Source organism: Canis lupus, chromosome 21 (assembly GCF_011100685.1).
Source record: "Canis lupus familiaris isolate Mischka breed German Shepherd chromosome 21, alternate assembly UU_Cfam_GSD_1.0, whole genome shotgun sequence".
Classification (NCBI taxonomy): domain Eukaryota; kingdom Metazoa; phylum Chordata; class Mammalia; order Carnivora; family Canidae; genus Canis; species Canis lupus.
The window spans coordinates 22,926,323-22,937,947 of NC_049242.1; the positions used below are offsets into that span (position 1 = coordinate 22,926,323).

Sequence of the window (11,625 nt, forward strand, 5' to 3'; positions counted from 1 at the left end):
CACAAACATGAATATCAAAAATAAACTAGTCACTCCAGAGCACCTGGACAACTGTTCCTTACTTTTATATTAAATACCTTCCAAGCAGAATAAACTCCTTTAATTCATGAAAACAACCCTGAAATACCTACTCTACATTGAGTCTGTAATGGGACCAATTCTCTCCTGTAAGGAGTACAGTCCTATAAACTATCCTAGACCTGTAATAAGCACCCACAGCCTATATGCCTATCTTGCTTTGTGATCTATTTTCAAAATGAAAACTTAAAAAAACCTTCATATTGCTGCTTCCCATACCTAGCTAGATATTAACATTTTAGCAGAAGAAAGCAGTACCAATTTTCTCAATGAGATTATTCTATTAAGACAGACTATCAAGGGTAAAAAAGTTTTTTCATAATTCTAAATAAAGTTATTTTCATATTGCATTTTTTTTAAAGTTTAGTTTCCCTGTAGTCTCATTTTAAAAAATGACTGGCATTGTGACAGGAAATAATTTGTATCCTCAAAAAGACATTAGTGAGTTGGAGGAAACAGGCATACAGTGTCTAATCACATGCCTAACATAATTCAAAGAAGGTGCTTTATAAATATCTATTGAATAAACGGCTGATGCAGTTAAGTTTCTTTTACTTCTTTTAACAGAGGCTAACATGACATATGAAGTGCTTATAGTTCAGAGTTAAACAGTAAAAAAAAGTACAGTCATGGTAAAGAACACCAAATTTTTCCTGGAAAAAAAAAAAAAGGATCATAAGTCTGACTTCCACTTTTACTTATTTGTATCTTCTCTTTTTTCCTTACCCTGGAGTCTACAAACAAAAGCCAAAGGTAACTGCCAGTTTCAGCTTCATGGGTTTCCTCATTGTTTTTTAAAATATCTGGAAGATTCTTTCAGGACAGTCTAAACACCATAGTGGGGGGCAAATATTTCAACCGACCACAAACAGAGACGCTTAAGTAGGTTCTAATGCTCAGCTTTAGCATTATCTGGCTCAGCCTTTAACCAACAAATGCACTTTAGTAAAGTTTTCAATGCCTAATACCATTTCTAGTTAATGAGTTCTATGGCAATCAGTGTCAAATATTACACAGAATGAAATTCCTGACATCAAAGAACTCACAATCACCAGATGTTGTTGCTTCAAAAAGTTAAAGAGGTAAAGAATCAGGACTTCTTAAGTATACTATTCAAAAAGGACAGACATGGAAGAAGAAGAAAAAAAAAAAAAAATTTAAGGACAGTTCTGGTAAGCACCCAGGGACGAAAAAGGGAAGACTAATCACGAAGAGGGATATTCCAAACTTTCACTCTAAATCAAACTATATGGAGTGTGGGGTCTGAGTGTTCTGCCTATAAAGAGTTAAATATAGTCTTTCTCTCATTTCAATTATAGCCGAAAATCCCGAGAGCTGCGGAGATGATGTGTCAAAACACAAGTTAAGTTTAAGAAACAAGTTCTCAAATACCCAGCCAAGCACAGCGGAACTGCTCATGAGGCCCAGGACCTGGTCAGGTACATCATAAAAGGAACAAGACGGCACTCAATTTGAATTTGTTAAACTAATAATATTCTTTTTTTTTTAAGATTTTATTTATTTATTCATAAGTGACACAGAGATGAGAGAGAGAGGCAGAGACACAGGCAGAGGGAGAGGCAGGCTCCACACAGGGAACCTGATGTGGGACTCAATCCCGGGTCTCCAGGATAACATCCCAGGCCGAAGGCAGGCACTAAACCGCTGAGCCACCCAGATCCCCCAAACTAATAATATTCTTTACTGACTCCTCAAGGAAGGGAATAAACAGATGGGTTAAGTCTATGACCAGGAGAACAGTTTCAACTCTGAGTGCTTCAGATTTTATATCTATAAAGTTCTATAATTCAAATTCACACTTAAAAAAGGATGAAAAACAAGATTATATAATGTTACATAATATTGAACCAAGAAGGTATACTATGAATTATACTTTATTTTTTAAAGCTTTGTTTATTTATTGAGAAAAAGAGACTGCACATACATACCTAAGTAAGAGGGATAGGGAGAGAGAGAGAGAATCTCAAGTGGACTCTGCTGAGCATGGAGCCCAACACAGGGCTGATCTCACATCCCTGAGATCAGAACCTGAGCTGAAACCAAGAGTCGGATGCTCAACAGACTGTGCCACCAAGGTGTCCGTATACCATTAAAAATACCAATGTCAAGTTTTCCATTCTCCATGTGTTCCTCTATCTGTATGATACAACAACTACTAAATCATGTAAGGCATCAGAAAAATTTAACTCTGCCTGAGACATTCCTGATGTCATTAGACCTATAACAAAGTATAAAACCTAAAATGTTTCAATTTCTCCCTTAACATAGACCTGTTTAATTTTTCTAAAATACCCCTAGTTTTTTGCTGCACTCATTCAAGTGCATTAAAAATGACAAATATTCCTTCCCCTAGTGGTAATAAGCCTGACAGGTAAAAATACACAGATATTCAAAAGTATACATTTGGAAACTATGAAAACCTGTTTTTTTTTTTATTTTACCATATACTTTAGCCCCAACATATTAGTTTCAATTCTGCTCTTGCTCTATTTCCAGTCAGTTTCACTTCTGAATTTTCTGCCACAAAGTTAAGAATTGTGATCCTGTGGAGAAATTTAAAGTAAACACTAAATAAGAACATAGTTTTTCCCTTCAAAGAAGAACTTAACATTTTCATAGGAAAAACAGAAAAACAAATAAAAACTCTTAGGTTCCTGATGACATTTTGTCACATAAAAATGATTTTGGGCTGTTGACTTTTTTCCAAGTTTTTGAAGCTTCCTCTTACAGTTTTGTTTACAAGAGCCAAAGCAGCCCAAAACTACTATCATTCTATTTTACAGATATTACACATTTGAAATTTGAGATACAAGTAAGGGGCTTGATAAATATTTGTGGAAGGAATGAATGTACATAGCACATGAAGCATGAAGCATACATTCCCAAAAAGATACAACTTTCTGTCTTCAGTGGCCTTATCAACAAAACATTTTTTTGAAAATATAATAAAAAGATGATTGAAATACATTAGCAAAAATAAGATATCTAATAAACGTATGAGGAAAATATATATCACATACATATATACATATATATCACATAAACTAAGCTTTATAAAGCTTTTTGATATTTCTACCATTTTTTTCTTGTGTTTCAATCCAATGTTCTTCTTCTCTTTAGGCTGTAAAGCTGGTCAAAGGAAATATTCATACAGAAATAAAATTTAAGGTGTGGCTGCGTTGTTCAGCAGTTGCGCATCTGCCTTTGGCTCAGGGTGTGATTGATCCCAGTCCAGACACTGAGTCCCACATTGGGCTCCCTATGAGATGCCTGCTTCTCCCTCTGTCTATGTCTCTGCCTCCCTCTCTCTGTGTTGCTCATGAATAAATAAAATTAAAATCCTTAAATAAACAAATAAATAAAATTTAAAAATAAAAATATAGGTACCCCTGGGTGGCTCAGTTGTTTGAGGTCCAACTCCTGGTTTCAGCTCAGGTCATGATCTCAGGGTGATGAGATCAAGCCTGGCATTGGGCTCCACACTCAGCGGGGTGTCTGCTTGAGATTCTCTCTCTCCCTCTCCCCTGCCCTCTGCCCACCTCAAGCACATGTGCTCACTTGCTCTAAAATAAATAAATCCTTAAAAAAATAAATAAATAATATATATATAAATAAAAATATATGTTCTTACTACATAATCAGTAGTGCTTGGTACAGGTGCTATGAAAAATAAGCTACACAAAGCATGATGGTCCTGAACCTTGAGGTAACTTAAAACTTCTGTGCTTTGCCAGCAATCTGAAAAGAGTGGGTGCCCATGGCAACTCAGAATCAAAGACCTTGACTGCAGTCCCTGTGTTGACACTGTGTGACTTGGAGAATGTTACCTAGACCTTAGATTTCTTATCTGTAAAAGGAAGTGGTTACTGATACAAATCTCCCATGGAGAAGAATTCCAAGTAATTTATGTAGATATTCTTCCCTCAAGGAGAGAGAACAGGAATTCCCACTCCTTAACTATGGGCTTTGCATAGAGACTTCCTTCCGAAGAGGACAGTATATCATCTGTCTTTGAAAGGAATACTCCTCTCTATTCACCACCCATAGAGGGGTGAATGGGAAAGAGTAACCTTATAGCAGAGAAACCCCAGTCTAATCATAGAAAAACAACAACAAACAAAAACATAAGACTAACTCCAATACAGGGTCATCCTACAAAATATCTAACCAGTACTCAAAAGTGCTATGTCACCAAAAAGAAGGAAAGTCTGAGGAACTGTCACAGCCAAGAGACTAAGGAGATAGGACAACTAAATATAATGTGCTTTCAGGATAGTGTGCTGGTACAGAAAAAAGTCATTAACAGATGAATAGATATACAAAACGCAGAGGCTCCCTGCTGACTCAGTCAGCAGAGTATGGACTCTTGATCTCAGGGTTCTGAGTTCAAGCCCAATGCTGGCTGTTCAGTTTATTAAAAAAAAAAAAAAAAAAAAAAGCAGTATATACTTACAATGGAGTATTATTTAGCCTTATAAGAAATGAAACTCTGATACATGCTCCAACATGGAAGAACAATGAAAACATTATGCTGAAAATAAGCCATTCACAAAAAGGCAAATATTGTATCATTCCACTTATATGAAGTACTTAGAATAAGCAAATTCATAGAGACAGTAGAACAAAGTTTACCTAGGGTGGGAGGAAGAGGAAAAGGGGGAACTATTGTTTAATGGGTATCTTATCTGTTAGGAATGATGAAAATGTCTGAAAATAGATAGTGCTAATGACTGCACACACAACACAAAGAATATACTTAATGCCCCTGAGTTGTTCACTTAAAAATTATTAAAATGGTAAATCTTATGTATATGTTGTAAACTGTAGACTTCAGTTAAAAATAATACATCAGGGGATCCCTGGGTGGCGCAGCGGTTTAGCGCCTGCCTTTGGCCCAGGGCGCGATCCTGGAGACCCAGGATCGAATCCCACATCGGGCTCCCTGCATGGAGCCTGCTTCTCCTTCTGCCTGTGTCTCTGCCTCTCTCTCTCTCTCTCTGTGTGTGACTATCATAAATAAAAAAAAAAAAAAATAAAAAAAAAATAATAATACATCAATATTGGTTCATGAATAATAACGAATGTAACCTATATTACTGAAAGACATTAAGAATGGGGGAAATGGTGTAGGGTATATGGCAGCTTCCTGTGCTATCTTTTCACTTCAATTTTTCTGTAAATCTAAAACTGTTCTAAAAAATGAAGCCTACTTAAAAAAATTCAAAGGAGATAAAGGCTAATAGCATTAATGTAGCCCACCTGTTCCAAAAACAGGACAAGAAAAATGCTCTTCAAATCAATGAAAAACATGAGCAAGCAATCAGAAAAATTAATGCCAAAGACATAAATAAACCTGTAATTCACAAAAGAAATTAAAATGCTACATGAACCTATGCAAAGATGAAATATATAAGGTTGTATAAGGATAAATGAGATCATGTACTCAGCAGAGTGTTTTGTATGCAATAAACGAAGCTATTAAAATACAACTAATAATTAAAGAAACACAAATTTAAATAACAAAAATATATACATATGTATATACATATGAAGGCTATATATATTCATATATTTATAACTTATATGATTATATTCTATATATATTATTACATATAGATAAAATCTATAGGGCGCCTGGATGGTTCAGTGGTTGACCATCTGCCTTTGGCTTAGGCCGCGATTCCCAAGGTCCTGTGATTGAGTCCACATGGGGCTTCCCACAGGGAGGGAAGTTTTCTCTCTCTCTCTCTGTGTCTCATGAATAAATAAATAAAATCTTTTTAAAAATCTGTATACATGGGATCCCTGGGTGGCGCAGCGGTTTGGCGCCTGCCTTTGGCCCAGGGCGCGATCCTGGAGACCCGGGATCAAATCCCACGTCGGGCTTCTGGTGCATGGAGCCTGCTTCTCCCTCTGCCTGTGTCTCTGCCTCTCTCTCTCTCTCTCTGTGACTATCATAGATTAAAAAAAAGAAAAGAAAAAAAATCTGTATACATAAAATCATATCAGAAAACATTGAGAAAACTTTTGATGCCCAAAGTGGACAAAATATGGAGAAACACATCCTGTCATAATTTGGTGGTAGTAATGTAGTGGGCATGTCCTTTTAGTGAAACGCTTTGCCTAGTATCTTCTAAAGTCAAAAAATATACACATACAGAAATCTTAATTTATATATTTTACATAAAGCATAATTTTGTACATTTTTATCAATCTGAATTTATGTATATATTTCCTTTCAGTGATTTCACTGCTCAAAATTCTTCCTACAGAGTTATTAGCACAAGTGTACAAAGATATCTATATATTGATATTCACTGCAACAATGTAACAGAGAAAACTAGAAATAGTCCAAAAGGCTACCAACAGTTAAACAAACATAACCGAACATTATTATCCAAACTGTGGTAGGTGTATATATAGTGACATGGACAACGGTCTTAAAAAATAATAGTAAATTTTTTTTTAAAATTTTTAAAGAAAGGGAATAATCCAGTTAAGGACCTTCTGTACATATGCTTCAAGAGAACCAAACCTACATGCAAAATTGTGTTTATACATATAAGTGCATTTCCTAAGGAAAGTGTCTGTTGCTTTTACCAAATTCTTAAAGGCATATGTAGCCTCCTGGAAAAGGTCACTAAAGAGTCAGGAAAAAGCATCCCAGCTCTGAGTATCTAAGAAATGTAATTAGGTTATACTTAAGTAAGAAAGACTTTCGGAAAGAAAGAAATGCTCTCAATTAAACTTTTAAGGACATATTAAATGCCTCTACCACAAAACACAACATTTTATTCCAAAACTCCTAAATCTAAGGGTGTGAAGGAAGTTATTCATCAGATAATATATATGTTCACTAATTACAAACTTCAACCAAAAATTAAAGATCAAAAAGTCTTCCAAATATGTGACTAGTTCATGCTTAAATTACAGTTAAAGTAACATCATACAGAAACAAAAGAAGGCAAAGATTAAGTGGTAGTCCCATTTGACAGTCAGGTTGATAATTACAGACTAGTTACTCATACATATAAGAAATGAAACTTATATATAAAGATTCAGGAATTATGCAGCCTTAACTAAACTTTTTTTTAAAAGATAAATCTGTGGCTTAAAATAAGGCAAAAATAAATTAGATCACATACAGAGTTTTGTGGGCTTTTTCTGAGCAAAATAAATATGTAAGTCTTTTCCTGAAGGTAGACTAGGAAGGGCATTTCTATACCTTTAGAACTAATGCAGTAAATTAACATTTTAAGCATTACAGCCACTAGAACCAATGAGACTTAATGAAGACTGAAATAAATGAGTAGAAAATAGCAGAAAAACTCTCTACCCTAAAATGAAAACATAGCTTAGAAGAGTGGTTCTCAACCAGGGGTTATTTTGCCCCCTCTAAGGGACATTTGGCAACACCTGAAAAAAACATTTTTGAGTGTCAGAACTGAGCAGGTGCTCCTGGTATATTATGAGTAGACGCTATGGATATCGCTAAACATCTCACATATTCAGCTACCCATTCAAAATGTCAACAATACCAAGAAAGAGAGAGAACCAATGAATTTATGAATTTATGCTTTGAGATAATCAACTTTACAAAAGAAATCCTAAAACAAGATTTGTTTTGAAAGACTGACACCTTATCAAATAGCATGGAGTCTATTAAAATAACATAATTTTCAAAGTGCCATTTAAAAGAAAGGTATTAAAATAAATAAATAAATAAATAAACAAACAAACAAACAAACGGTATTAATTGAATTTCCAAGTTTTAAATTATGCAAAAGCCACAGACAAAAAAAAAGGACAATGAATTAATGCTAAAAGAAAAAAGTTTTATACACAGACACATCTTGTGCTCACAAACAACACTGAGCAAAAGAAACCAGACACACACACACAAAAAAACTGTATTTTGCATGATTCCATTTATATACAGCTCAAGAATAGGCAAAAAGTGATCTTTTGTTAGAAATCAGAATAGTCGTTCCTTTGGAGAGAAAAAAAAGGTAGAGATGGAAGAGAACACAAGGGAGACTTCTGGAATGCTAATAATTTTGTTATTTCTTAATCTGGGTAATGGTTATATAACTGTGTTCACTTTGTGACAATTCCTTAAGCTGTGTACTAAGTAATCAATGCAGTTTATACAGATAACACTTTCACAAAAATGTTTACTTTTTCACAAAAAAATGCTTATTTTTTAGCTGTTATTTATTCATACCCTAAAAACCTGAGCACTTTGACCCACAAAGCTAAAGAAACATCGATTGCAAAAGTAAAAGTATTTTTGTTACATAGGCTATCTTCCAAGAATTCAAGAAGGATGACACCCCCAGAAAGCTGTAAATACCATACTCAGAGCTCATACAGCATTCAGTTGAACACATAAGCCACCATATACCCCTCGGCATAAATCCAAAACTTTGACAAAGGCTTACAAATACAGTTAAATTTATTCCATGAACAGCTGGAATTATTTCCCCCAATTTTAAACTGTGAATGTGCTCTCTGAAACAAATGATGGTTTCTCTTTCCTGATCCCACATTTTCCCAAAGCTCTCCCTAAGTAAATCCCTCTTGGCACTCAACTCCCTAGGATCTCTCCAGACTGCCTGCAACAGTGCCCACCATCACCTCTCTTGGTATCCATCCTTATAATCCACCTCCCCACACACAATGAAAATTCACATTAATGTGCATTCCAGAGGCTGGTCTCCCCTATTTGACTTCCACTCGCTTTCAGGACCTCAGAAATACAATCCAAACCTCACTACCTTCAAACTCCTAATATTCTCCAACAACTCTCTTCCCAGCAGCACCACAAAACTAGGACACATGGTAACCCCATCTTTAAATCCTTTTCTACCACATAAAAAGCCCTGCTTCTGCATACAATTCTGCTCAGCGGCCACTGTAGCTATGATCACCGGTGCAGCTCTCTGCTTTAGCACTCCCTCTACTGCATTCAAATCCATCTCATTTCCCATCCACCCCCTGCCCCAAACTCTGCTTTCTTTTTTAAGAACCTTTCCTAAGTACTAGAGCAGAGATACAAAGTTGAAGATTCGAGCTCCATTCTGCTCCAGTCTCAAGCACACAACCATGTGCATGGGCCTACAGGGTCAGACGCTGGAGTGTGAAACCCATCCGCAGCACTTCCTAACTGCAAGGCTTTGGACGAGTGATCTTACATCTTGAAGTCTCAGTTTGCTTAACTACGAAATGGGAAATCATAAAAACAGCTATCTCAGAGAGTTGTCAGGATGAAATGAATTACTGGCCGTTGAAGACTTTGCACAAATCCTATGTGGTAAACTCAGTAACTGACAGTTTTTCTTAGGTCCTCTTCTTGGAAAGAGGAATAATAAAAGAAGATGAAAGGTACTTTAAGGGCAAGGGAGTGGTGGAGGGAAGAAGTACTGTACAGACATCCGGCTGATACAAAGAATTGTGCCAGATTCCCAAACTCAGTGTCCTCTCTTTATTATCCCCTTAAAATGTGGACCCAAGAAGCCCTCAAAGCCCCTGCTAAAAGATGGGGGAAGACACAAACAGATACATCAAATCCTCCTTCCACGGAGGGAAGGAGGGAATTAAGTAAGAGGATGCCCCCCTAAATTGCTAAAATGCGAAACTTGGGGGTCTGAGAATTAGGAATAGGAAGAATTAGAATTAGGAAGGAAGCCCCAACGGCCCACAGGATTTCTCTTGGGAAGCTGAGGCGAGTATCTTATTAACAAGGAAATTAAAAGTAAACGCTAGAAACCATGAAGCTCAACTTCTCCCGTAGGAAAGAGTACGAAGTGGTTTCTCCGCAAATGGGTTGAGAAAGGAAAGGCGCTCTCCCCGTCTCTCGTGGGACACCGGCTTCCCGGGCGCCTTCCCCGGAGGGGCGAGGAGGAGGGTCCACGCAGGGGAATCCCCCCACCCCCACCCCCAGGGGCGAGAAGCGGACTCGGCCGGGGCCCCCAGGGACTTCCACTGGGTCTCTTCCAGCTTCTCTTCCAGCTTCTCTGCAGCCCGTCTCCAGGAGCGGGATCGCTCCGGGAACTCGGGGATCTCCCGGCGCTTCGGCCCCTCGCGGGCGCCCTCCGCTCACCATCCTCAGGTCCCGGCTGCCCGAGTTCTCCCCGGGCACTTCTCCCGGTCTCCCGGCCGGCACGAGGTCCGCCCGCCGCCCACGGGCTCTGCCCCCCCCCCGCCTCTCCCCGCGCCGCCCGCCCCCCCCCAGCCCCCGAGCGCCACGAGCCCGCGGGGTTACCTGCTGAGAGGGCAGCTCCACATGCAGGGCCCGCGCGGCGGAACCGGGGGGCAGCGAGGCGGCCGGGCCCGGGGGCGGCGGGGGCACCGGGCCCCCGACCGACGCTGAGGCGCTCATCGTGACCCAGGGGCCGCCAAGCGGCGGGGCCCGCGCTCCTCCGGCATCCGCCACCACCGCCCAGCCTCGACCCGCCGGACCCCTGCAGCTCGGGGACGCGCCGCCGGAGAGGCAGGACCGCTCTACCCCACCTCCGGCCGCCACCGCCGCTGGCTAAGGAAGAGCCATGTTACCGCAGTGCAACCCCCACCACCCCGCCGAGACCCGGCCTGCTCATTGGCTCGGCGGCCACGGGGGCGGGACCCGGCGACGCACACCGGACGTGCTATTGGGTGGAACGTCTGTCCGTCACCGGCCGGAATGGGCTCGGGGCGGAGGCACCCGGGGATGGCCTAAATCGCGTCTGTCAAGCCGGGGTGAAACCTGGGGCGTTGCTTCTTTTCTTCCCAGTCTAATTGGTTCTTTCACTACCACGGGGCGGGGCCTCCCGGTGGATCCGCGAGGCCCATTGCTCTAGGTCTGTGTCAGTTGTCGGTAAAGGGACAGAGGGGCGGGGCCTGATTAGGTAGAGAGCGCGCCTGGGCTCTGTTGTCACGTGCAGGAGGCAGGAGAGTCACCTGATTAGTGAGAGTCAGTCTTCCGAGCCACTTCCGCCCGGACCTAGTTGCCGTGGCAACCGCCCCCCTCGGAGGGCGGGGACCGGCTGGGCGCCCGCTGGGTAGCGACGGCTCTCTGCTGTTTGTTGCGAGCACCCTGAGCAGCCTCTTCCTGAGCGGCTCCCAGGAACATGCGGGGACTGAAAAGTATTTTATGGTGCGACAGAAGGCCACCACGCAGGCTGCGCTGAGACCAGAAACCTGGCGGGCAGTCCCACCTGCTCTGCCGTGACCGACTCCAACCCCCAAGTCCACGCCCCTCTTCGCACTCCACGAACCTGTACGCTGAGCTGCAAGGTGTGCCAGCACCTGGACGCTGTTTAACCTCTACGAGCGTGTCGCTTACGCCGTCCTTGGAAAGCCTTTGCTACTTTTCTCCTCCTAGCTGACTTACCCATCAAATTTCATCCGGGACTGAGGGAGGTCCCACTTCCAAAAGGTTTCACTGTTCTACTCGGGGACCCTAAGTTAGGACCCTGGCCTCGACCATATTTCTGATTATAAGATTGCATTGTCTTTTAATAAGTCTATAACACACACAGTGAATTC

The 11,625-nt window shown here is 40.7% G+C and overlaps 1 protein-coding gene across 5 annotated transcripts in view; it reads right to left on the bottom strand.

Annotated features, from left to right (window-relative positions):
* UVRAG (UV radiation resistance associated) overlaps positions 1-10,683 on the bottom strand; it is a 313,277-nt gene extending 302,594 nt beyond the window's left edge. For 2 of the 5 annotated variants that reach the window (XR_005375642.1, XR_005375643.1), the window contains exon 1: positions 10,364-10,682. Coding sequence is in view for 3 of the 5 variants with exons in the window: in XM_038568582.1 (XP_038424510.1) it covers positions 10,364-10,480 (117 nt within the window). In the remaining 2 variants the exon portion in view is untranslated. Of the gene's footprint in view, positions 1-10,363 lie in introns of all 5 variants that reach the window. The other 3 variants (XM_038568582.1, XM_038568580.1, XM_038568583.1) reach the window with 3 other exon arrangements.
* Between the last annotated feature and the right edge of the window lie 942 nt (positions 10,684-11,625).